Below are 26,281 nucleotides of genomic sequence, written 5' to 3' on the forward strand. Positions count from 1 at the left end.
ATCTGGGACACTGAAACTTACTGCTGCCTGGTCCGATTCTATTCTTTCATTACTTTAACGTAGCAGGTGAGTGCAACCTGTGCAGAACCCAGCCATTCCTCCTTGTGCCCCCACAATCTTCCTTATTACACCCCAACGCTTTCAGCTCTGCGCCTCTCCTTTTAAGCCCCTCCCCCCAGACACGACCACAATTCGTCGGAGTAATGTTATAAGATTGTGTAAAAAATACGTATCGACATTTATTGCTATGCTTTGTTTTGTGTACATAATTGATTTTCCACAATGTGATAAACTTACCGAGCACATCCTCAATTATCGGCAAGTATTTAATGTTGCCGATATGCTAAGTAAAATATTGTCGAAAAATCAAATATCACACATCAACATATCACACGTACTAAATGATACAGAAGTCCAGTAAAGATCCCAAACTGTCCCTCAATATCAGATTGTTTCCAATAATCCAAAACTCGTCCCCAAATGTGGCTTATCTCACCGACTGGTGCATGAATCTGGCTTCAAGACGATTCAGACCACACCCTTCATCAGCAGAGCCACTCAGACAGGGGGAAGGGCCGCCGTAGTGCAAGTACAATTCATCACCCGACGCACACTCGTTTGGGTTATCACTCCATTTTACTTGAAAACAAACTGATGACAATTTAAAAAAATGAACACCGGCCGAAATGTATCGACGCGCGCGACTCCCTCCCCGTCTCGGCCAAGGAGTCTTCCCCATAGTCGCCCCCCACCCCCCAGATCCTCAACGCCAGGGGCTCAATTTCTCTATCGGATCTTCGTCAGGGATGCCGATTATTAAAAGAAGACGATCACGGTCATCATAGCGACAGGTATACTGGATGTGGTGTGCTGAAAGTGTCACTGATAGACTGTAGTAGGATGTGGGACTTGACTCGGAGAAGCCACGGCCATGGGCGAGAGGCATTCTTCGATGCGGTGTGGCCGATCGCTGGTCGACTGAAATCGGTGGCGCACATCTCGCGGTGACAGACGGAGTGAGGCGTACAATGGACGTGGCGTGCCGGGTGCCACCCGGAGAGAGACAATGGCGAAGCTGTCACCCCGCTCATGGCATCAGACCGTGCCCGTTACCCCCCCCCGCCCCCCGCAGTCTCCAGCACGGTTCGGTTGTGCAGTGAGGAAAATAAAAACAAATCGGTAATGAAGCTGAAGTTCGTTTGGTCCCGCGTTGACGCCAAGACTATTCACACACAACCTAAGTAACATAAATCCCCATTCAGCCTTTCGACCTCCGAGTTTCCCTACACTGAGGGGCCAGGATACGAATAACAAAACGGGCTGTCTGCCCGTAAATCGTGACGATGAGGGTCAGGCTTCCACCGGGTCCACCAATGGATGTTGCCTTGTCTGCGTTCCAACTCAGAGCAAGAGGCCAGCAGCCACACCTGGCGACTGGTGGTAGCGGTGGTGGCGATGCTGTTGTTGTGGCCGAGCCGGTTCATGGAGGTGTTAAGTTATTGGGCCACCCACGGTTTAGCCTCGAGACGAGAGAGGCCCAGCCCTGTTGGCACAGTAAGGGTTGCTGGGGAAACCTCCCCCAACAATTGTCAAATCACTTCTCTGGCGACGGGCAATCGCACCCGCCATCTGCACACACCCTGGCGTTAGCGTCACGAAGGTCAAGATGGTTGTGCGTCCGTCGGCCAGGTTAACGGGGTGGGAGGAGGGAGGGCCCCTCGTGGGTGACAGAAGTGACCCAAGTGACGCTTAAAATGTTGCTGTGGGCCGCGTGTGCACGAAATCTAAACCCGCTGGCTAATAAAAAAAAAACTAATGGGAAGTTAAAAGTATAAATAAGAGCGGGCCGTATGAAATGAATTATCTGGGGAGGGTCAAGTCTGGATCCCATGGGGCCGTATGTTGCCCGGCCCCTGCTCTGGGAGGGAAGGAGAGTGAGCGGAGGCAGACTTAAGAGAAACCTCGCAATCCGTGACCGCGACCCTAGTCGATCAGTCGGATCTTTCTCGCAACCAGGCGACGCTCAGGGCAACGCGGTCACACACCAGGGCGACCTTCACCGTCTTCCCCTCTCTCGTCACAACCTCCCGCCCCCACCGCCACTTCTGTCCACCCCCGTCCAAGCATGTTTAAGGTCATGACCCATTGGGGAACTTGTAGGGCAACTGTCAGCAGGGATAGTTGCCGCTGCGTTTCCTGCTGTCAAGTTCATGAGCCGCCCCCAAATCTGCAGACATCTGATCGCGGCTCCCCCTGGTGGCCGGCTGGGACAGCAATGAACAATCGGATGGCAGAGGTCATGCGCGTCACACGTCAAATCCTGAAAAATGTATGGCTTCAAAGTCGGTGCATGGGTGGGATGCTTTAAAATGAAACGTCTTTAATGAGCAATTGACTCGTGACTTTGTGACAGTGATTGGTTCAAACGATTGACGAAGTGACTGATTGAATGAATGACCTAGTGACCAAGTGATGGGCTGATTGTGTAACTGAGCGAGTGGCTGAGTGACCTGATTGACATACTGGACTGACACATTTATTGAATGAACCAAGTGACCGTGATTAACTGAATTATTAGAAGCTCAGAGTCCAAATTCTCCTCCTGTTTCACACGCTGCCTTCAGCGACGCAGAGGTCACGGGGGGCCTGGAGTCGAATCTCCCATCCTCACGTTTAAACCTCCGCTCCCGGCCACGATGTATGTACAGTAAACTTTGTATGAATGGAACTTCTTTTGCACCGTACGTAGCCAACCGTGCCAATCGGAGTTGCGGGGGGGGGGGGGACAACAAGCTGAGATGTCTCCATTTGGCTCAGGGCGTCACGAGAGATGGACTCACTGCAACAAATTCGCCTTCTCCCAAGGAGATTTCACCTTCCTCCTCTCTCCTGATGTAATTCGTCCCGTGGCCGTATATTGCGGCCTCTCCCGACGCCTTCTTTCTCACGCATGGCACGCGCACCCCGAATGGCTCCTCTGTCCCCCACGCGCGTTTCCCCCCCCCCCCGCCCTCCGCTGTCTCGGAAAGGAAGCGCCTACCGCAGCTACGCCACCCCCCACCGCCCCCCACCCCGCGGCTTGCCCTTACGCGGTTTCACGCGCCCTTCGGCATTTGTTTCCGGTGGCCCCGCCATCACCATAAAAATTCCACTTGCGGACCGTGACCCTTTTAAGCCTCCCGACAAACGCACAAAATTGTGGGTAGGGCTGTGAAGCGGCCGCCCCGCCCCCCCACCCCCCCCAACCCAACCCCCGCCCCTAACAGTCGCTCTTCCACAGCTTGATGGTTTTGTCGTTTTCAAGCGCGGCCGACGCGATGATATTCTCTGTGGGGTGGCACGCAGTACACAACACCACGTCTGTACGGGGGGGTCGGGAGGGGAGAAAAAAGCAGAAGGGAGAGTGGTGATGAGTATGGGCGGCAAGGTGGTGGTGTCGGCACTCACGCCTCTCTGCTAAGGCCCTCCTGTCGTGGCCGGCAACAGCAGCAGCAGGACCTCCACATTGGGCAGAATGAGAATATTTATTTACACTGGAGGGATCCGATGAGCTATAAAGCTCCTTTTTCCACAGCTGTCCAGTAGGGGTAGGTCAGAATGTTACAACAAAAAATAATCCAGAAACACGACAGGGGTGCAAATTATAGGCCAGGTAAACAAATCACTTTTAAAATTATATACAAATAAAACGAAACTATTTTTTTATCTTACTCGGCAAGGCATATCGCTGCTGCTGCTATCTTGTGCAAGAATAGAACAGGCAAGGTCAGGGCCGTCCATAGGGGGCGGTGCGGGGTCCGGGGCAAGTCACACTGTGGGCCCCTCCAACGCTTTAACTAAACCGCAAGTAATACGTCCAACACCGTGACGTCAAAGCACGGAGGCCAAATCCCCCAAAGTGCGGGGCCCGGGGCGGTCGCCCCGATTCTCTACACGAGGGACGGCTCTGGGCAACGTCAGGGAGGGTGGGGATACGATTGTGAGTCAGAGGGGCGAGGGGTGTGGGGGGTGTGGGGGGTGTGGGGGGCGTGGGGGGGTGGTGCATGCACCCGTGTGTCCCTGCAGTTTCTGCACAATCTCCTTGGTCTGCAGGTTCCAGATGTAGACCAGGTTGTCCTCAGAGCCGGACACGATCCACTGCGGGCCAGCGGCGAGTCCACACACACACACAACGCACGACGGTCACGCGCATCGTCCCGCCGGCATCGTCAACAGCAGTCATGGTCAATTCACTGCTGGATGAAGGACTCCCTTCACGCCCCCCTCCCCGCAAGCCACCTCCTCCCCACCCACTCACCCGCTCAACTACCAATACCCGCCATTTGCCACCCGGTGACAGTGACGTCACCACGACACCTGTGCCAGGCCAGGTGCACATTGCTGCCACGTGAAGTGTCAAAGGCTTGCTGACAAGAGGTCATGGGACAGACCCAGCTGCCATGGGCTGACTCAACTACCACACTTCAAGTTACAACAATGCACTCACACTCACCCCACTCAACCACCACGCCTGCAAGGCCACGACAACACTCAACGCCTTTCTCTCTGCGTCTTCCCTCGAACCGCTCCACTGTGGAATTCCCTCCCATCATCATCGTCGTCCTCATCTTCTCATTCCCTCCCAATGGAATAACAATTACCTCGCTCAATTCAAGACACGTGTTCCACCCTTTCTCTATTTCAACTTACAACCCTTCGCTGTGGATAAACCTCCCTAGTACATTAAGCACACCTCCACCCCTCTCCTTAACCTCCTTCAGTCCCTCCCTCAGAGCCTCACCACCTCTTCTCCATCCCCCATTCCCCTCCCTCTTCCCTCCCTTCGCCCCTCCACTCCATCCCTGCCCTCCCCTATAGCCCTTTTCGTAACCCCTATGTAGCACCCCTCTATCGCGGTCACCCATTCCTCAGCCCACGCACGTCCCTGCCATACATATCGTCTTCGTATTGTACCGTTTTATAAACTGTGTTAAGCGCCTCGAGCAAAGGCTCTCTTATAAAGTTTTAAAAAAGTGCTGTTTGTTGCAAGCCGCATGCCGTTTTTGTGCCTTTGTGCTCAGGCGACCTCGATAATAAAGACACCACACACAACAAGCCGATGCATAGCAACGGCTATTTTTTGCGTTAGATTGCATAAGTGTGTGTCGTTAAACCCCGCCACAGCCAATTAGTAAGGTTTGTCACGTAAACAAAATATGCCAATTAGTTACTAGTTCAGCACACCGGTTGTGTTGGAAGAGTGAACCAACAACATTTACAATTCGAGTACTGTGACGTTTAGCTGGTTATTACAACCAGCTTCATCAAGCGATTTAGCAGATAGGGGGGTTAATGTCATCACAAGCCGACGTGACAACAACCCGACACCACAAGCAGCAAGGGCTCGCACCTTCCCTCCCGTGACGGAGAAGTTGGCGAAGATGCAGTACTTCTCATTCTTGTGTCCCGTGTACCTCTTCAGGCACTGCACAGGGGCAAAGACAAAGATCCCCGTAGAGCCTTAAAAGACGGGTTGGGGTAAGTGCAGTTAGCGAGCACCTATGAAGGCTGGCACAGCACCCATTAGTGGGGTGAGTCGCCAGCACAATGCCCGACCGTGTTTGTTTACCCAGTGGCGATGCTGAGTCGACCTAGGGGAGGCCCAGAACCAGTTCAGATAATTATTACTCGTGTTGGCCGTGAGTGGGAATTGAATTCGGATCGCTGGGTTTGTAGCGCAGCACGCTAACCGCTACACTATCACTCGCCACACGCGCACATGTAAAGACCCGTGTAGCCTTTACTAGCCTGTCAACGGCAAGTGTAGTTATCGAGTGACAGCGCCTGTGAAAACTAAACTCAAAAACTATTACATTATTTTTAATTTACCAGGTAAGGCCCACTGAGCTGTGTAGCGCTTTTTCAGACTAGAGTTTCTACAGCCAAGAATCCACGTGGCCATGGGGAGAGAGACGCAAACTCCAAATATATAGCAGGCGTCGTCAAGCTCGGGATGACACCCACAATTTCCTGCATAACAGGCGAGGTAGTTAACATCTCGCCACTGTTGCAGCCCATGAAGGAGGCCAGCACTGCTGACGAGGAGGGGGTGGGTGGCCAGCACCAACGCGCCCGCCCGGCTGCCAGAGTCAATTCTTCGTGTTCCCTTGTTTGTTAAGGCATTGGAACAAGTCACCTGATGTCGTCCGTGTAATGTTTCTGTAACTCAAGTGTTGTAATAGTGCTGCGATTGGTCCGATAACATGCTGTCCAAGGCCAACTCGCGCGACAGGGGGAATCTAATTTTTAACAGCGATTCACGCCGCGTGCAACGCATTCGTTATGTCGCTTGACGCGGTTGCTTTGCCCCAATTTCTAATTATTTCATTGCGGTCTGTTATTTTTATTTTGCTTTAGCTTTTGTCACTTCCGTAACCCAGGTCACACTCGCTATTGCAAAATGAAGACTCTCTCTCTATCCCGGTCTCTCTCGAGTTCTCACCTTCGCCCGTACAGAACCAACTGGAGTTGCGTATTTTGTAGCAAGGTTTTAGCTGTGTGGGTGGATTGGGGTCAGTGAGGACGTCTCACCTTTCCCTTGCTGTAGTCCCACAGCTTCAGGGTACTAGGGTGGGGTAAGGGTACAGCTGTGTTACACAAAGACAAAGATCCCCCGTAGAGCTTGTGACAGACTCTTGGGGCAAGTGTTGTTTGCGAGCAGCACCTATGCATGCCGGCACCGGCACACGAGGGGGTGGGTAGGCCGGCCGCCTCTGTCTCCCCAGTGCCGATGTTTACACACCGCACCACCTACTAATTTTTTTTTAAACCGGGTCAGAATCTGAATATTTATTTATACTGCAGGAACCCGATGAGCTATAAATCCCTTTTTTCACAGATGTCCAGTCGGGGTGGGTTAGAACGTTACAACAACAATACAAAAACACAATTGGAGTGCAAAGTATAGGAAAGGTAAGCAAATCACAAATAACGAAATGCAAATGAAACTAAACTATTTTACCAGGTAAAGTCTACCGAAGGGGAGGCATGGGGACCAGTTCAGATGATCACCACTGATGTCTTGGCAGTGGTCGGGAATCGAATTCGGGCGGCTCAGGGTTCATAGCGCAGTTGTTAATCACTGCACCACTGCTACGCTACGCGCACCCCCCCAACATATAAGAACGAGTATGTACAAAGATCCCCTGCATAGCCTTAACAGACTAAGGGCAAGTGCTGTTAGCGAGCACCTATGAAGGCTGGAACGGCACATGAGGGGGTGGGTGACCCGGTCGCCTTTGTATCCCCAGTAGAGATGTTTACACACCACACCAGGTACTCATTTGAGGCTGAGTCGACCTAGGGGAGGCCCAAGACCGGTTCAGATAATTGTTACTGGTGTTGGTCGTTAGCGGGAATCGAACTCAGGTCGCCAGGTTCGTAGTGTAGCGTGCAAACCACTGCACGACCGCTCCCCACACACTATGTATGCACGCACGCACATGAAACATTGTGACCGGGTCAGTGTTCATGAAAAGCGCTCAAGATGCATGCGAGTCCCCCACCTGTCCAGCGTGGCAGCAAGGATATACTTCCCGTTGGGAGAGAACTTTACAAATGACACAGGGGGGTTGTCGTCGTCTGCAGAAAGAGGGGGGGGGGGGAGACAAAGAGAGTGAGAAGGGGTGTGGGCCGGGTTAACCCGTGGCAGCTCACACAGGGGCAGCCTGCACAGAGGTAGCCACACACAGGGACAATTATGCCGCGCAATGATGACGCATCGATCCATCTCTGAGAATGCATTCGTGCTGTTGCGAAGCAAGCACCAGAGTGCGTGGACGACCGTCGGCCTCGGGAGAGGGATTGTGAGGCCACACGAGGCCCTGCTTGGCCACACGATGGCCCCAGCTTGACCCGACCCCCTCGTAAAACACCTGATCACTCTGTCCGAGTCCACACGGACTCCACTACTTGGTGAGAATGTGAGTTGGGAAGTTGGGGTGGGGGGGGAGGCTGGAGGTGGGGGACCCACCTATGAGTGTCTTGAGACACTGTCCTGATGCTGTATCCCAGATCCGGCTGTGCGGGACGCGGGAAAGGAGGGGAGGAATGGGAGACAATGACGAGACGGCGAGATTAACAGACGTCTGGGCCAAGAGGGTAGAAAGCGAAGAGAAAGGAGAGGGAAAAGTTGGCAATGAACAGGGAAAAAAATAAGTGCGGCAGTCACAGTGCACAGATGGAAAATTAAAAACTCTCCAATAGTGCGCGAATGTGGTCATCCAGAACAGACCGTACAACGTATAACGACGCAATGCCCGATCCACGAATATGAAGGAGATATCACAGCAATAAACCCCGCTACTCCCGACGCGGTTATCCGGCTTGACCACCTGAATGTCAAATTGAAGTTGTTGCTCTGCATCAACATCAGCTATTCCAAAGAAGAAGTGATGCCGTGAATGCTGCGTTAAGGCAGCAAGTACCAGCCGATTCATCATCATCATCAACATCAACAGTGCCCTGGCCACTGCTGGGTGAGAGCCTCGTCAAGCCGCCGTCGCCACCTCCGCAGACCCCTCCCATGCCACAGACGCACCTGGCTCCTGCTGCACCACAAGGTGGTGATGTCATCGCCGCTCCGGCTCTGCGCCGCACGTGTTTTGATGGTAACAAAAATTCTCAATCTGTTTGGCTGCTATAAATGTCCACGTGATAAGCCACTTCACTGAGCTGTCATTTGTGAAAAATAAGCGAATAGCTCAGTGGGCTTTACCTGTTTAAATAAAGTGTTTCGTTTTATTTGTATATTTTTGTCAGCGACTTGTTTACCTTTCCTATACTTTGCACTCCTGTTGTGTTATTATATTGTTTGTTATTGTAACTTTCTCACCCACCCCTACTGGATATCTATAAAAAAGAGCTTCATAGCTCATCGTATTTCTTCAGGATAAAAAATATATTCCGATTCTGATTCTCTTGGCGTTAAGCACGCATAAGCTCCCCCTCCCACGCTTCCTCGCGCACACTTTGGCCTTCGTTCCATGTCGATAAGTTGCGTGGGATGTAGTGTAGGGTGTAGTGTGTGTGGGTGTTGTGGTGTGTGTGGATAATGTGGATAATGTGGTGTGTGTGTGGGCAATGTGGTGTGTGGGCAATGTGTGTGGGTAGTTCAGTGCGTGTGGGTAGTGTGGAAGCGCAGTGGGTGTGGGGAGTGTAGTGTTTGTTAGTAGCGTGGTGTGGGTGGGCTGGCCACTCACCCCCTCGTGTGACTTGCCAGCCTTCATAGGTGCTGCTCACGAACAGCACTTGCACCAACAGTCTGTTAAGGCTATATGGGGGTGTTTGTGTGTACTGTGTGTGGGTAGTGTAGTGTTTGTGGGTGTTGAGTGGGTAGTATGTGTGGGTAAAGTGGTATGGGTAGTGTCTCTCACCATAGCCCGTCATAGCTGCTGGACACGATGAGGGAGCCGTCCCGGTTGAAGTGAACCTGACACAACAGCGACACGGATATCAGTTCACACGGCAGTGGTGCGGCGGTGTGCCGTGGAGTGTTGTGGTGGGGTGTGATGGTGCAGTGCGGTGGGGTGTGATGGTGCGGTTTGAGTGTGGTGGTGTGCCACAGGTGGGTGCATCTCACCGCTGACACGGGATCGGAGTGTGCAGGCAGCGTTTTGAGACATTTCCCCGTCTTCACATCCCAGATGCGCACGCTCTCATCAAACTGGGGTCGCAGCAACGACAGGGTCGATTAATGACAGCGGCAATTAGCAGGGCGCTGTGGTGAAGTTTGTGCTTCACAGCAACCAGGTCCTGGGTTCGATCCCCGACTCGGGTGCCTTTCTACGTGGAGTTTGTGTGTTATCCCACTGTTCTGCAGTGGGAGATCAGACAATGCCACCAATACCCGCCATTCACCACTAAGCGATGTTGACGTCACCACGGTGCCTGTGCCAGGCTAGGTGTACACTTTGAGGCCACGTGAAGTATCAAAGGCTCACTGACAGGAGGTCACGGGACAGACCCAGGTGCCATGGGTTGACGGACTGAGATGACTAGTAGATGCACCAGCTGTGCCCCCTACTGTGCCAACAACGCCACATGCCACACGTCACACCACATCACACTATACTACACGTTACACACGTCTCCTGACGCCCAAGACAAAGAGCCCCTGCGTAGTCGTTAATAGACTGTTGGGGCAAGTGTCGTTTGCGAGCAGCACCTATGAAGGCCGGCACGGCACACGAGTGGGTGGGGAGGGGCCGGCACCACGCCCGGACACCTTTGCCTTCTGAGCGACAATCTTTACGTACCCCACCAGGTACTCATTTTTGGGGCTGAGTCGACCTATGGGAGGCTCATGATCAGTTCAGATAATCGTCGCTGATGTTGGTGACCATGAACGGGAATCGAACTCGGGTTCCCGGGCTCATAGCCACTGCTCCCCCCACACGCTCACGCATGGACGCGCACGCTGCATGTGTGCACGATCCTCACCGAGCCTGAGACGATGAGATTCGACTGGGGGTTGAAGTTACAGCAAAACACGTAGTTACTGTGTCCCTTCAGTGTCTTCAGGCATTTACCCTGCAGGGCCATCAGGGGCAAGGGAGGGCGGAGAAGGCAGGGCACGGTAAAGGCAGGGTAGTGCTCCATGCACCACGAATATTCTGGGGATGTCATCCAATTGATGACTGTCACCGATTTGCGGCTCCGTCATCCAACCAATAAAATAAGTTCAACTACTAAACTATTTTTTTATTTTACCAGGTAAGGCCCAATGAGCTACATTGCTCTTTTTCAGAAGCGACCTGGCCATCAGAAATAATGCTCAACAAAGTAGCTCATGTGTACATTTATAGCAGCCAAATACTCTATAAACGCATGTTTCAAAATGGAGAAAAACTTGCATGCCCACGGGGAGAGAGACATGCAACCAAATATACAGGCGTCAGGGTCCGGATCGAACCCACAACCTCCTGTATACCAGGCGAGGTAGTTAAAATCTCGCCACCGTGGTGCAACTGGGCATTTGGGTCATGGGGTCTACGGTCAGGGATCGCGGGCAGGGTCAGAGATCGAGTCGGTACCTACCGAGTTCATGTCCCAGATCTTCAGGGTTTTGTCATCAGAGGCTGAGACAAGGAGATTCGAATCCGAGGACCATGCCACGTCAGAGATACCCTGTGAAAATCATCATCAGCATCATCACCAGTAGCAGCGGCATCCACAGAATTGTCATCAGCATCACCTGCTGTAGCAGCAACATCATCAGTATTAATTGCCAAGACTAGCAGCACCATGAGCATCATCATTTCCAGCAAGAACAGCATCAGTAGTATTACAAGTAGCTTTATGAACATCCGTCGCAGCATCATCAGCATTTTCAATAGCATTAGCATCAACATCAGCATCTTTATCAGCAGCATTACAATTATCAGCAGCATTCACCACCATCATCATCAGGAGCAGCAGATCGTATATCCCACTCAATAGGGACTGAGCTATGGGCAGATATGTGAAAAGGTCACATATGTGAATGTCTACAGGAAATTATAGTTGTTATGCCAAGCACAAATAGTGCACTAGGCCTGGGCAGTTAATTGGTCACGGTGGAAATGTGATGGTCGGATATATGATGTCCTGTACTATCACAATAGGGTACTCATAGACTGGGGTTCCAAATTGGGAGTGGGAGTGTCACGGTTAGACCGCTGCGCTATAAACCCAAAGACCCGAGTTCGATTCCCACTCACGACCAACAACAGCGTAGATTATCTGAATCGGTCCTGACCTAGGTCGACTCAACCCCAAAAAAATCGTATCTGGTGCAGTGTGTAAACATCGGCACTAGAGAGACAAGAGTGGCCGGCCAGGCATGATGCTGGACATCTACCCCTTCGTGTGCAGTGCCGGCCTTCATAGTTGCTGCGAGCTAACAGCACTTGCTCTAATAGTCTATCAAGGTTATACGGAGAATCTTTGTCTTTATTTGCGCGGATCCCCCTCACCAGCTTGTGCCCTGAGATGGTCTTCTCAAACTTCCCATCGTATGCACCCCAAATCTTTATTAGCTTGTCAGCGGCTGTGAATGAACACGCACACATACACACATCACACACACATATCGTACACAATAACATGCAGTACACACACAAAAAACAAAATCACACGCATATGAATGTATTGGGGAACACATTTTTATAACGCGGATGCAAATTGGATATAACGTGATCCAGTGAACAGAAGTACGTCGCCTGAGTAAGAATAAACGGTCGTACGGCTGACTCGGCATAGCTTCGCACAAGGCGGGATGCTGCTGAATGCTTCTAGATCAGTGGTTCTTAACCTTGTTGGAGGTACCGAACCCCACCAGTTTCATATGCGCATTCACCGAACCCCTCTTTAGTGAAAAATAAAATGTGATTTTTTTCAAATTCAAGACGTAGATATGTTTTTTACTGGTACACAAAATGAGCCGTGCATGAACATTACCTTGTTCAAAGAATAAAACCAACACAATGCATAAACTCACAACAAATTACATACCTGGAAATCAATGTGACTTCTGCTGTTGCCTTTGAGAGATCAGTTCAGATATGCGTGGCTTCACCTTGGCAAGTGCCACTCTCATGTCATTTTCACAGCAAAGTCTGTTCCTTTTCTTCGTTTTTATGTCCAGCATCCTCGAAAAGGATTTCTCACAAAGATATGTTGTAACAAATGGTATAAAAAAAATCCAGGGCTTTCTTAGCAATAACTGTTCATTTGTCGACACCAAAACGTTGAGAGCGTTGTTGTTCTGAAGAGTTGCTGTTGAACCTGGCTCTGCTGAATTTCAATGATTTCGTCGAGGAATTCATCATTGACATCTGCTGTTTCAACAGCAAACGTGAACGGCTGTCTCACCCATGCTGGATATGACTCTCTTGTAGGGAAATATCCGTCGAGAGACTTTGCAAGCTCATCTAAGTGCGTGGCAATTGTTTGCTTCAGTTCCGTGGATACAGAAATATCTCCGATTCCAGACACATCTTCGATCTTACTTGCACAGTCGTCCAGAAGCGGGAAGTTTGCGAAGTTATTGTTCTCTGTTCGTCGTTTCCATAACGGTAGCTTTTTTTGAAAAGCCTTCAGGTGTTCTTCCGCTTCCATGATATTGACTCCACCACCCTGCATCTGCTGATTGAGATGATTGAGAGCTGCGAATATATCAGCCATGTACGCTAAAATGAGAATGAACTCAGGATTTTTGAAGCAATCTGTATGGCAGTGTTGGTGCTCTTGCAAAAACAGGGCTAATTCCACACGCATGGCAAAAACACGATTCAGCACCTGTCCCCGGGATAACCACCGAATATTAGAATGGAGCAGAAGTACCTCAAATTCAGAGCCCATTTCTTTACACAGCTCACTGAAGATGCGGTGCCTCAGAGCACTTTTTCGCACATAGTTCACACATTCCACCACAGTTTTTAATACTTCTGCCATTTTTGGAGGTAAGGTTTTTGTTGCCAACGCATGCCTGTGCAGAATACAATGCGTCACAATGATGTGTGGTGCATCGGCCTTTACTAGCGCACCAAAACCAGACTTTCTTCCCAGCATGACTGGAGCTCCGTCCGTACAAACTGCAGAAACCATATCCCATGAAAGATTGTTGTCTCTGAAGAAGTCATCCACAAGCTTCTTCACATCGGCTGCCTTCGTTGTTGTTGTAAGAGGCTTACAAAACAAAAACTCTTCTTTTATCATGTCGTCTTTCACATAGCGTACAAAAACAGCAAGCTGGCTTAGATCAGAAACGTCTGTGGTTTCGTCGAGTTGAAGGCTGAATTTTGCCGGGCTTGAAATCAGATCCGCGACTACTTGAGCCAAGATGTCTTTACTCATGTCTTCTATTCTGTCACTGACGGTGTCATTTGAAAAGGGAATTTGGGATCATTTACCTTCGGCCGCTGTTCCGAGTATCAGATTCGCCATCTTTAATGCAGCTGGTTTCACAAGTGTTTCACCAATGGTGTGTGGCTTGCCCTGCTTTGCGATCAGGTAAGCAACTTCGTACGATGCTGTCAGGATCGGTTTGTTAACAGGTACAAATCCAAGAGCAGGCAGAGTGGCCCTTTCATCGAATCTGGCTCTCTTCACCCTGAATTCAGCAAGTGTTGTGTTCTTGTATTCCCCGTCTCCATGCAGCTTCAAGAAGTGTTCCTTTAGTTTTGCCGGTGCAAGACTAGAGTTGCTCAACTTGGCGTTGCAAATCATGCAGATAAGACGCTCACTCCCATCACGTTCCGTGATACATGAGAATCCATGTTGTACATATTCGTCAGACCACTTTCTTATTTTGCCCGACATAGTTAGTATGGATAAAATATTAAAGAAATCACACGACGTACGACAACAACAGTCACACGTTGACTACTGAGTACGCACTAAATTCCCCGCAGCGCTGATTGGCCAAGCAGTGTAGCATGATCATCTGCAGCCAGTGATGGCCAAGCGGGCCGTGTGTGTCATCACAAATTTACACAATAATTCAAGTATGTCCGGACCTCCGTGGCGGGGGCTCTGCCGAACCCCTGAGATCGACTCACCGAACCCCTGGGGTTCGATCGAACCCAGGTTAAGAACCACTGTTCTAGATGCTACCCTACACGCACCTCAGTGTTTGTTCAGCCTGTGTACGCATCTCACCTGTTATCGCGGACTGTGCTTTACTCTATAGTATTTATAGTACGATTTTTCTACAATGCGTTGTTCTTCAGGAACGCAACAACCACGTTATAGGAGAACAGACTGTATTTATATGGCTGTTAACAAAACTCAGCACATTGGTCAACAACACTGTGTGGCTTTAAGAGGAACCATATATATTTATATATTTTAAAATCGCACCTTTTTTACGTGCTATGAAGAAGGGCCATTGCCTGAAACGTCGCCCATTATATATTTTGCAAAGTGCGCAACAGGACACACACGTGAGGTGCACACACGGTTCAGAGTGACGAGTGTTAAAGGATATTGTCAACCCAGCCTTACATACGAGTATCTGGTGCGGTGAGTACAGGAATACCTTGCACTTTCGCCTGGTTACGAATGTAAAAAATGTACGAATGTCGAAGCAGAGCATTTATTTAGCCTCGCTCATTAAGTTTGATGTCAAGCTTTTCATGCAAATTGAGAACCTTATGGGTTCTTTTAGCTTTAATATCGCCACACTTAGGCGCCATTGTGAATATATTAAAGCACAAAAATAAGTATTTTACAGTAATCACAAAAATAAGCACAGTATGAATACTGTACATGTGTTTTATAATCACGAAAATAACTAAGAACACTGTAGTATTATACTGTTATCACAACAATAACTATGAATTGTTTACAGGAAAATCACAGAAGTACAGTAATAATAATAATATATATGAATAAACAAATATAAGAGATGCTCACTGAACGACTTCCATTCAAAGACTGAGTGAAAAAGATGGCGCGTGGCGCGAACGTTGTGGAAGGTTTTAGATGAAATCAAACGAAAGAGAAAAGCACGCGGACGAAATTTGAAATGTGGTAAAAATTGAAAACGGCCAAAACAGCGAAGCGACGAAAGTCAAGGTATTGCTGTATGTGGAGTAGCACCTGGCGAATTGCCCGATGATGCTGGATGTAATTACCAGCGAAACGTCGCATTCAAACTGTAAATGTGGTGGATTCACTCTTCAACACACCGGTGGGCTAAAGTAGTGAACTAATTGTCTTTGTCAACGTGACACTTGTATTTTGCCGATTGGCCGTGTCGGGTGGTGGAGGGTTAGGACACGTTTATAAATAACGCGATCTAACCCAAAAACCTTTATAATGAATAATATTGGTCGCGAAAGCCTACGTGTTAAACTGAAGTAGCACCTATTATATATTATTTCCTTTGAAAGGCCAAGGCAGTCTTATTGACGAGTACTCCAGAATAAACACTTCATTCGAGACCCAAACATCGCAAACCTCCTGGCTTGACATTCCTTCCTGAAGACACTGCTATAACTATCAACCGCATCAGAACATCAACATGCTGATGCTGCACCCCATCTCCTTCATGAATGCAAAATTAAAGACAGCTACAGCAGTAGTGTGATTGTGACCATGCAACCCAAACTATGGACTGGATAATAACTCGAGACACACACAGACATAGAAACTCAGAGATACAGAGACCCATAGAGATACAGTAAAGACAAGACCCAGTTGTGCGAGTGTGACCATCCAACCCAAACTATGGACCGCACAGTAAAACCACCGATGTCTGTGCTCCTTCAATGGAGGAGGAACAGAAACACGACATGAACGCTCTCTCTGCTGAAGCCATCTCGTCGTGGTCAGCAGCAGACCTCCACATTGGTATCCAGCTCCTAAACATACGGCCATCATGCGCAAGAATAGCATTGACTAACGTGTTGAGTTGTTTGTTATCTGTGCTTGGGTGCCACAGTGGCGAGATGTTAACTACCTCGCCTGATATACAGGAGGTCGTGAGTTCGATCCCCGACCGTGACGCCTCTATATTTGGAGTTTGCATGTTCTCCCTGTGGTTGCGTGGATTTCTCTCCGGGTACTGCGGTTTTTCCCCTCCACATTTAGAATCAATGTGCGTTTAGAGTATTTGGCTGCTACACATTTCCAAGTGATAAGCCCACTTAGTTGCGCTATCATTTGTGGCCAGGTCACTTCTGAAAAAGAGCTATATAGCTCAGTGGGCCTTACCAGGTAAAATAAAAAATAGTTGACACAACGGCGTCACCAAATCAGCTGCTTTAACATCGCCGTTGTCTGGATTATGGAGAGAACTCACAGGAACTGGCGAGCCACTCTCCGTTGGGACTGAACTTGACGGAGGACACGGCCTTGGTGTGGCCGGCCAGCGTGAACTTGAGCGTGTAGTTGGGCTTCATTGGGGTCGGCTGGGGGGCGGAGAGGGGGGTGGAGGGTGGGGTGGGGGAAAGGGGGAACAGAGATGGGGGAAGAGACAAAATCATCATCGTCGTCATCTACATCAATTGGCAACTGCATCATCATCATCATTGTTAAAGTACTTAAAAAACTAAGCATTATGTAAAGCCCACTGCGCTATACAGTCCTTTTTCAGAAGCGACCTGGCCACAAATGATAGCTCAACCAAGTGGTTCATCGTGTGTAAATTTATAGCAGTCCAATACTCTACATTTCGAATCAACGTCACGTGTTTAGAGGGGAAAAAACCGGATGACCTGGAGAAAATTCCAGACGAACATGAGGAGAACATGCAAACTCCAATATACAGCAGGCGTCCAGGTCGGGATCGAACTCGCAACATTCTGTATACCGGGCGAGGTAATTAACACCTCGCCACCGTGGCACTCAGAATCACCATCATCACTCATCCCAATCGTTTTCTTCAGTATGGGAAGGGAGCAGTCATCCAGAGGGCACCCCCAGTGTGCGAAAGGAGAGGCCTCCGGCCACCCCCTGCGTGCACCGCACCTTGCCCTGACTGTTGGAACTCGCCGGTGGCGCCGTCGCTTGCGACTTCTCTCCGTCCGCCTCTGCCTTCTTCTCCTCCGACGCCATCGCGGGATCCGGGGCCCGCTGTGGCTCAGACCTCACGCAGTTACAGTCTCCCCTCCCTCTCCCTGGCCGCGGGAACCCGCGAGCAAACGAGCGCACACTGGCTTCTGCGGACGGGCAACGGGGTGTGACGTAGGCACAATAAGACCGGCACGGATGGTAGCAGCTATACACATTAAGTCACAGTTTATCAACGTATGGTGACCTGCAAAGGCACCCAATTAAACAGCGTATTACTTGATAATACGCTTCCAAGCAGCACTAAGCCTGTAGCTATTTAAGATAGAAATAGGACTTTCTTCACAATTCTGGCTATCGCCTGATGAAGCTCGTTCTAATCACCAGCGAAACGTCGTACTCGAATTACTCTCCAACACACTGGTGTGCTGAATTAGGGGCTGATTGGCACGTTTTGTTTACGTGACAGACCTTACGAATTGGCTGTTTCGGGTGGTGGCGGGTGTAGCGACACATTTATATTTACGCGATCTAACACAAAAAAGCGCCTTTATTATGGATTTGTACAGAATTTAGACGGAGCAGAAAATGGCTTGAGAATAGATTTTCCCATTTTTTTATGGCAAGAAAACAGGTGTTAAGATGTTAAAACACCAAACTGAAACCTTTTACCATTCAGTTTCAAAGACAATGCATATATTCTTGGTTCTTTCGGGAAAGTAACGAAGGGAAACTAAATAATAAAAATATAAAACATTATTTTATTGTTTCCCTTCTACATGACTTTACCGAAAGAACCAAGAATATGAATCCCTGCAGTCACGAAAGCTTTAAATCAAGACAATGCTATATATTTCGATTTAAAGCTTTCGTGACTGCAGGGATTCATCTTCTTGGTTTTTTCGGTAAAGTCACGTAGAATGGAAATAAAATAATAAAAATTAAACATTTTTTTTATTGTTTTATTAAAGTCACGTAGAATGGAAATAAAATAATAAAAAATAAACATTTTTTATTGTTTTATTTTTATTATTTCATTTCCATTCTATGTGACTTTACCGAAAGAACCAAGAAAATGCATATATTATCACAGTACGGTTTTTTGTTTGCATTCTGACCACAAGCATTGTGGTTAATGTAGACATGATTCCTTGTAAAAGGTTTTAGTTTGGTGTTTTAACATCTTAACGCTTGTTTTGTTGCTAGAAAATAGGGGAAAATCTGTTCTCATATTTTGGTACAGGCAAAGGAGGTCCCATGATGTAGAAAATGGCTTGACGATATACGAGATCGGTGCCATAAAGATGTGGCACTACTTGAGCACAGTGGCACAAGGCAGAGAGGAAAGCGGAAACGAATTACGAAATGTCTAGTGGACACCTATGGGGCTATCTGCCCATGGATTATGATACACTACATTCTTCACTACTATACACTACGCTATACACTACTTGAGCACACTGGCACAAGGCAGACAGGAAAGCGGAAACGAATTAAATGTGCAGGACACCTTTGGGGCTATCTGCCCATGGATCGTGATGACAGAATTTAACCTGTCAGTTGGGGAGACAGTCGATATCAGACACCCATTACCGACGTGGCATCAACGACACTAATTAAACTAATTAACACTCACATTAACTATATTAATTCCAAAACAATAGTATTGTACTGTATAATATTTAGCCGGTCATTTGTTAAAAGTGCTGTCGACAGCGGCCGCTCAAGAGCGAGACCAGAACCTCATCGACACTAATTAACCAAATTAGCACTTTACTTAACAATAACATTAATCACTTAGCGTATGAATACTATGACATTACACAAGCATTTAATCTCGTAATGGGAAAGTGCAAAGTCAGCTACAGCAGCCACTCACGGCCTAAAACGACACCCGACTAAACCAAATTAAACACTTACAACAGTCACAAATATGACATTAATTTCATTAAGGATAATTTAAAAAAAACCGCATCATTACGATTATGATTAAATTAACACAAAGACCCACGATTCGCTACCACACTCAACAAGGCCACGCGTAAAATCCGTTAACACCCAAACAAGAGATTCCGTCAAACATCAAACTTACCGCGACGCCTATCGGCTCACAGACGACAAAAGAAGCGCAACTGTGAGGAAACGACCTCTCAATTCGGTAAGCTTAAACGTTGAAATCTTAATTTATTATTATTACTGTATACAGCTTAGGCCTTCATCTAGTCGAGCTGGGGCAGTGGCGCGCGCATCGCGGGGGGCGGGACCGTGAGGAGGAGGAGAGGGGGTCAGAGGTCACGTGAGGCGAGGGACGGGGCAGGTGGTGATATCGTTACAGACACCAACTGCGCATGCGCAGCTTACACCCCCCACCGCCGCCGAAGTCTCATTTTTCCCGCGCAATCGAGCCGCGCAGTGCGCATGCGCGCGACGCGGCGAATTACGTGCCCGGTGATTGGGCAAGGGCGGTTAGGCGAGTGAGGCGGGGGGGGGTTAGAATGAGGGGGGGGGAGCTGACACTAACTACGCATGCGCGGCCCCACAAGCCTTTTCATTTCCCGCGCGTTCCGCCGCGCACTGCGCATGCGCGCGAGCCGATGGTAGTGACGTCAACTCCGCGTGGACCTCAGGGAAGTGGTTGGGTTGGGGGGGAGGGGTTGGCGAGGGGCGGGGCTGTAGGGGGAGGGGCGGGGCTGCAGGGGGAGGGGCGGGGCTGCAGGGGGAGGGGCGGGGCTGCAGGGGGAGGGGCGGGGCTGCAGGGGGAGGGGCGGGGCTGCAGGGGGAGGGGCGGGGCTGCAGGGGGAGGGTCAACCATCGTTTTATTGCGATCGCAAGGCGAAAACTACGACGGCGCGAGTGCCACAGCTCATCGGGCGCAACGAGCGTCGTCCGTTCACGGGTCGCTTCTCGCGGAGGTTTATCCGCCCGGAGGGGGCCTCCCTCTCTCCATTCACTCCTTGCGTGCTGGGGGGGGGGGCGGCAGCGGCGCCTGTTCTGCTTTGTGAAGTCGCCTTCGTCGTCAGCCATGGCAGTGACGTCATCGCTTCTTCTCGAAGTTTCTGCCACGTGACCCGGCGGGGGCCCCCCCTCCGGCTGCGCCACGTGACTGCGCGCGACCAATGGGAGGCGAGGACGGGATGGAGGGAGGGGCAAGTGTCACGCCCAGTGGAGGCGGCGGTGAGCGCCGCCATGACCGTCGCGGAGGCTCGGGAACGTTCCGAGCCGAGACTCGGAGGCGAACGCGAGTGGACGGCGGCGGACGCCACCGAGCGAAGAGAAACTGCCAAAAGGATCTATCGCCGAGGGGAAAGCCGGGCAAGGATTTTGGCGCGGCACTGGCACGACGAAGGGCGGGGCCATGCAGGGGGGCAGGAGGACGAGAGGGGGGCGGGGCCACGTCGACTGGTCGCGGCTTGGGTCCCCTCCCTCCGCTGCACGCCACGTGACCCGGTGCGAGCCAATGCAAGCGCGCCATGACGGGACGACCCCCGTATATAAGCGGCGCTCGCGGGCAGCGCCATTGTAGGGGCGGCCTGGGCAGAGGCGGTGCAGCCCTACGCGTCATCCAAGTCGTCTCAGGAACGCGCACAGCCATCCGGCGCCGCGGAGTTGTCCTTCCGCGAGCCGCGGCGGCGACGCACGGTACGCGCGCGGTATTTGTGTGCGCAGAGGCCCCGATTGGGAGTGGCGGGGTCGGGAGATGAGCGTCACCTCCGGGGTGCGAGGACGCCGCTGGAGGCGCCATTTTCTATGTTGTGGTTTTTTTTTAACCCCCCCCCTCTCACCCGCCTTCTCGCCCCCCCCACCCACCCCAACTTCGTTTACATTATTACACCAACACAAAGCCATAGCCGAATCGAATAGAGTTGCAATTGCCGTTTGTTAAGCGGCTGCGGAGGTAAGGAGACTGTAGTTCAACCGAAGCGGCGCGAGCCAACTCGGCTCGCGCGGCCATGTCGGCTGCGGGGGGCGGGTACAGGGGGCGGGGCACGGAGAGAGGAGGGGGGGACAAGTCCTGCGCGTGCGCGAATTAGCGCGCGTCCTATTGGTCTGGAGCTCTATCACGTGAGCCACACCGAGGGGTGGGGGAGAGGGTGGCTGAGGGGGGAGGGGTGGCGCGCGCTGCGAACCTCCGCTACCGGAGTTCGATTCCCGCTCAAGGCCACCACCAGCAGTGGTGACGATCGTCTGAACCCGTCGTGGGGCCTCAAGTGTGAATACCTGGTGCGGTGTGCAGTAAACATCGCCACTGGGGAGGCAAAGGCGGTCGGGCGTGGTGCTTGCCCAACCACCTCATTTGCCCTGTGGTTTTTCGTAGACGCTGCCACTCGCTGTATGGGGGTATGTTGTGTCTTTGGGGTCAATGTGTGGTGGGGTCATCAATTGAGATGATTGATGATGAGAATCAAGAGCCAGCCGAGATAATTGGTGAGTATTGGGGTTTGTTTATTAATGAGTTACGGTTGAAAGCGCCGTGATTATTTGCAAGCGATGTTTACAAAACACGGGTATATCATGGTAATGTTTCGCCTTATGGCAATGTAACGTACGATGGCGATATTTTCCAGAGCTAAATGTCGAGCTTTGCCTAGCCGCGAGGAAGAGTGCATCAGGGTCGTTTTGTTTTTTAATCCTCCGTTGAAGCCACGGTGGCGAGATGTTAACTCCCTCGCCCGCTATGCGGGAGGTCGGGGCTTCGATCCTGACGCCTGCTGTCTGTTTCGTGTTCTCCCCGTGCTGTACGTTTCGTGTTCTCCCCGTGCTGTACGTTTCGTTCTCCCCGTGCTGTACGTTTCGTGTTCTTCCTCGTGGTCGCGTGGATTTTTCTCCGGGTCCTCAGGGTTTTTGCCTCCACAATTAGAATCAACATCACGTGTATTAGAGTATTTGGCTAATGTAAATGGCCACGTGATGAAAATCCACTTCCTTGAGGTCATTGCTGAAAAAGACCTATATAGCTCGGTGGACCTTAGCTGCTAAAATAAAAAAAATAGTTTTATAAGCCCATACTACAGTGTATTTTGCTATACGTTGATATTTCGTTTCATGGTCATAATCGTACTGACTGTGGCTTGGCTGTAATGCTCGTGGACTTGTGTGCCTGCGTCTTAATCCCTTGTCGCCTACCTCAATGGATCTCCACGAGTCTGTGTATCTCGATATCGTCTTGCGTATGGCATGATGTTCCAATGTCTACTACGCCTGCTCGAGCCACGGGAGTGAGTTGGTGTTGTTGTGCAATGCAGTGCCTCCGTTCAATGGGCGCAGGCTACACCGATTTATTGTGCGGTCCGTCGTACAACGCGGTTAATGTACAGTACTCGTAAGTATATATTGAACGTCTTTCGCACCATAGCCAATCTGCGGTACTGTATTTGCATGTTCATACAGTGTCGCCGTGGTCGGGGGAGTGGTGGCGCAGCGGTTAGCGGCACTGCGCTACAAAAGCTATCGCTGTTTGTATGCCGAGGAGTAGGAAGAGCTACGGTGGTTTTGGTGACTATGGTTCATGTTTAATGGGCTTGTTTTTGGGCTAATTTTAACGGTAAAATAATAGATTGTTCACTTTAATTGGCGAGGAAAAACTGAATCGAGGCAGAATTGCTTTTAAGGAGGGTCTTTCGTTGGATGTTTGAACCATCGGCATTGTTAACACTGTGCGTGTGTGTTTGTATCTCTGACGCAACCGGATAACCAAGAGGAATCCCATGCACACAAAGGTGGCCGAGTCAGGATTCGAACCCAGGCCTTTTCTGTATTCAGGCACGAGCGTTACCCACTGCAACCGACCATGTACCTCCGTTTAGCACGGTTGGCTACATATGTGGGTGCTGTAGAGTAGGTGTGGGTTTTGGGTGGTTGGTGTGGGTGCTGTAGAGTAGGTGTGGGTTTTGGGTGGTTGGTGTGGGTGCTGTAGAGTAGGTGTGGGTTTTGGGTGGTTAGTGTGGGTGCTGTAGAGTAGGTGTGGGTTTTGAGTGGTTGGTGTGGGTGCTGTAGAGTAGGTGTGGGTTTTGAGTGGTTTGTGTGGGTGCTGTAGAGTAGGTGTGGGTTTTGAGTGGTTGGTGTGGGTGCTGTAGAGTAGGTGTGGCTTTTGAGTGGTTGGTGTGGGTGCTGTAGAGTCGGTGTGGTTTTTGAGTGGTTGGTGTGGGTGCTGTAGAGTCGGTGTGAGTTTTGAGTGAGTGGTTCTCCGGAGTAGGCGTGGGAGCTGCGGGGGTGGATTTGGCGCGTGATGTTTATTCTTATGTGCGTGCATATACATGCATGTTGTCCCCCCCCCCATCACCTCCGATTAGCATATGCATACATATCTATAGGACCTTTACTGTTCACTTTTTGGCCTTCTCTCATCTAACACTATTTGTCTATTTGGTGTTTGAACATAGTAACACCTGTATTATTGCCAGACAGGGTAAAACCTATTATTTTTCATATCCATGCATGTTGAACTTCTTGCTCGCCGTGTGTAGCCACTCATGCCAATCAAAGTTGCGGGGTGGAGGATACAACACACAATAAATGCTATCTAGAGTTGCTTAAAGAATAAAGCCCAAGTTTCTGCGAGTTGTACACAGAACCTCGATAAGACTTACCTTAGGGACTCGCAATAACCACCACAGGTATCACGTCAACCCAAACAGGCCCTGCATTGACCCTACAGAAATCGCAGCACCTATGACTCGCATCCTCAACATTATATGGCGGGCAGGTTGGCTCTGGGTGCTGTGGAGTAAGTGTGGTTGCCGTGGAGGAGTAGGTGTGGTTGCCGTGGAGGAGTAGGTGCGAGTTTTGCTTGGTTGTGGAAGCTGTGGAGGGGTCAGGTGTGGGTATTTTTGTGCTTGGTAATGGTCCTATTCAGACGCTTACAGTTCTTTTTGGTTTCACGTGATTTGAAGTTGCCTTTTTCCTTGCCTGTGGAATTGGTGTAGGTGGATTTGGGTGTGGGTGCTGTGAAATGAGTGGTTTATTTTCGTGTCTGTGTGGGTACTTTTAATAATACAAATAGTGTATTTGTTTCCATAGGAAAGTCAGAAGACTCTTCCACCAAGTCTTACATTGGTTGTTTGGCGAACACCAATGGCATTGTAATTGTTTTTTTAACTCTGGAAGGAACGTAGAAAACCCGTAGGAAACCCACGCAGAACAGGGAGAGAACATCCACACACTGGTAATCAATCTAACCCAGGCCCATATTGTCGTGCCGCACAAGCATCACCATTGCACCACCAGAAGGTTAATGTGAGTGATAGGTGTTGTGATTCCTGTCGGTCTAATGTGAGACATGTAGGTGGGGGTTAAACGTGATTGAGTGAGTCCTGTAGGGGTTGATGTGCTTTTTGTAGGGGTTTTCATGTTTTGCTGGGAGCCTGTCATCATGTTAAATAGAAGGGCCTCCCCTAGACACATTGGTACTGTTTCAACACAGCCCTTTCCTCTGCAAGTCCAGACATTGTTCCTTGCCCGTCACCCGCCAATACCTACGGCAGGCTAGCCTTTGAATGGTCCAGTCTTGGTAGATATTTAGCTTCCCCCACCCCCGTGTATTGTCATGAGCCGCAGCTAATGAGAAAATCATCACAAATGGTTGTCACGTGATTAATCATTGTTATTTTCACACATCAAAGAAATTGGAAGTACGGAAGTGGTGCAACCTCCAGGTGTGTGGTACCAGCAAGTGCAATATCTGGTCTGGGCCCACGGACTGTCATCCTCAAAGCAGCAGCGTTTAGTAAACCATCGAACAAAGACCGTCACCGCATCATGTGGCGCTTTCAGATGCGCTTCTGCGGCCATCCGGAATGCTCAGCCCTTCCAATATGAGGAAGCCACTTGGAGCTATGCACTTTTAAATCTCGATTTAAAATAAGTTAAACATACACAGCACTACTATACACTACACCACTATACTAAATTGAAAACATTTCTTTCAAACTGTCTTTTGTGTTGAGTTTTTTGTCCTTCCCCCGCACCTCTGATTAGCACGGTTTGCTACATACAGTGCAAAGGTATTCCAAAATACGCACATGAGCTCTGTGCAGTTGACTCTTCAGTGTCTTTGGGCGGATTGTCCGCATCGTAAATTAATCATGCTTGCGTAAGTCTAGATTTAACTACTCACGAAGGTATGTTAAAATAAGCTTAGAGGCCTTAGAAAATCCACTGCTGGATGAAGGTCTCCCTTTGAGCCACCACCATCTCTCGCCATCTTGCGGCCACTATCGCAGTAATTGATTTCAGTGCTCCCATCTTCACGCTGAACCTACCTCCCGGGACCTCCTGTGCCTGTATACCGTACTGTGGTATCAGAGAGACCACAGCCTTAAACTACGATACTCATTCAAATCAACCGACACTTGCAACTTCAAACAACCTTCATCTCATTCATGCTTGCTTGAAGTTACATTTACGAGACAGAGGAGGACAACGTGGATTCGAGAGAACGCACGTTGGTTAATAAGACCATCCTAACTATTCAGTAACTGGTGCTTGGGCACTGGTGAGGATGGAAGATGATCACGTAAAATAAGAGTGGCAACCCAGGAATGGGACGTGTCTTACTAACCGAGGAGATGGAGCGGATGAGCGCAGCTTGTGTGATGATGCTCATGATGAAAGATGTGTGTGTAAGCAAGCAAGAAAGCATGACTCATTCCTGCATGCATGTCATGTGACCACATTGTATTGCACATTGCTCTCAGCCCTGTGAGCTGCCTCACTTGGAGATGAGCGCATAGCTGTATTGTTTATGGGG

The 26,281-nt window shown here is 49.9% G+C and overlaps 2 protein-coding genes across 9 annotated transcripts in view; one reads left to right on the top strand and one right to left on the bottom strand.

The window, feature by feature from the left end:
- Window positions 1-617: 617 nt before the first annotated feature.
- WDR5 (WD repeat domain 5) lies at window positions 618-19,926 on the bottom strand. 3 transcript variants are annotated; one of them, XM_076056131.1, is made up of 14 exons: window positions 19,628-19,926; window positions 17,494-17,598; window positions 16,826-16,934; window positions 11,994-12,067; window positions 11,076-11,166; window positions 10,480-10,577; window positions 9,620-9,703; window positions 9,414-9,469; window positions 8,012-8,058; window positions 7,545-7,620; window positions 6,571-6,604; window positions 5,390-5,464; window positions 4,050-4,137; window positions 618-3,360 (listed from the first exon to the last, which is right to left on the bottom strand). In XM_076056131.1, exons 2-14 carry the CDS (start codon window positions 17,578-17,580, stop codon window positions 3,260-3,262), a joined length of 1,020 nt encoding a protein of 339 aa, XP_075912246.1. In that variant the 5' UTR covers window positions 17,581-17,598; window positions 19,628-19,926; the 3' UTR covers window positions 618-3,259. The 3 variants fall into 3 exon arrangements, with proteins under 3 accessions (XP_075912246.1, XP_075912245.1, XP_032835406.1); XM_076056130.1 differs by having other exon boundaries at window positions 17,494-17,684; window positions 19,628-19,923; XM_032979515.2 differs by having other exon boundaries at window positions 10,480-10,569; window positions 11,077-11,166; window positions 17,494-17,684; window positions 19,628-19,919.
- A 412-nt stretch (window positions 19,927-20,338) lies between these two features.
- Window positions 20,339-26,281, top strand: part of LOC116957456 (bromodomain-containing protein 2-like) — a 29,359-nt gene continuing 23,416 nt past the window's right edge. For 4 of the 6 annotated variants that reach the window (XM_032979600.2, XM_032979601.2, XM_032979604.2 and 1 more), the window contains exon 1: window positions 20,339-21,174. The gene's annotated coding sequence lies outside the window, so the exon portion shown is untranslated. Of the gene's footprint in view, window positions 21,175-21,648; window positions 21,961-26,281 lie in introns of those variants that run through there. The other 2 variants (XM_032979602.2, XM_032979606.2) reach the window with 2 other exon arrangements.

The sequence above is a fragment of the Petromyzon marinus genome, chromosome 74 (genome assembly GCF_048934315.1).
Source record: "Petromyzon marinus isolate PM22_M1 ecotype Great Lakes invasive population chromosome 74, UKy_Petmar_22M1.pri1.0, whole genome shotgun sequence".
Taxonomy (NCBI): Eukaryota; Metazoa; Chordata; class Hyperoartia; order Petromyzontiformes; family Petromyzontidae; genus Petromyzon; species Petromyzon marinus.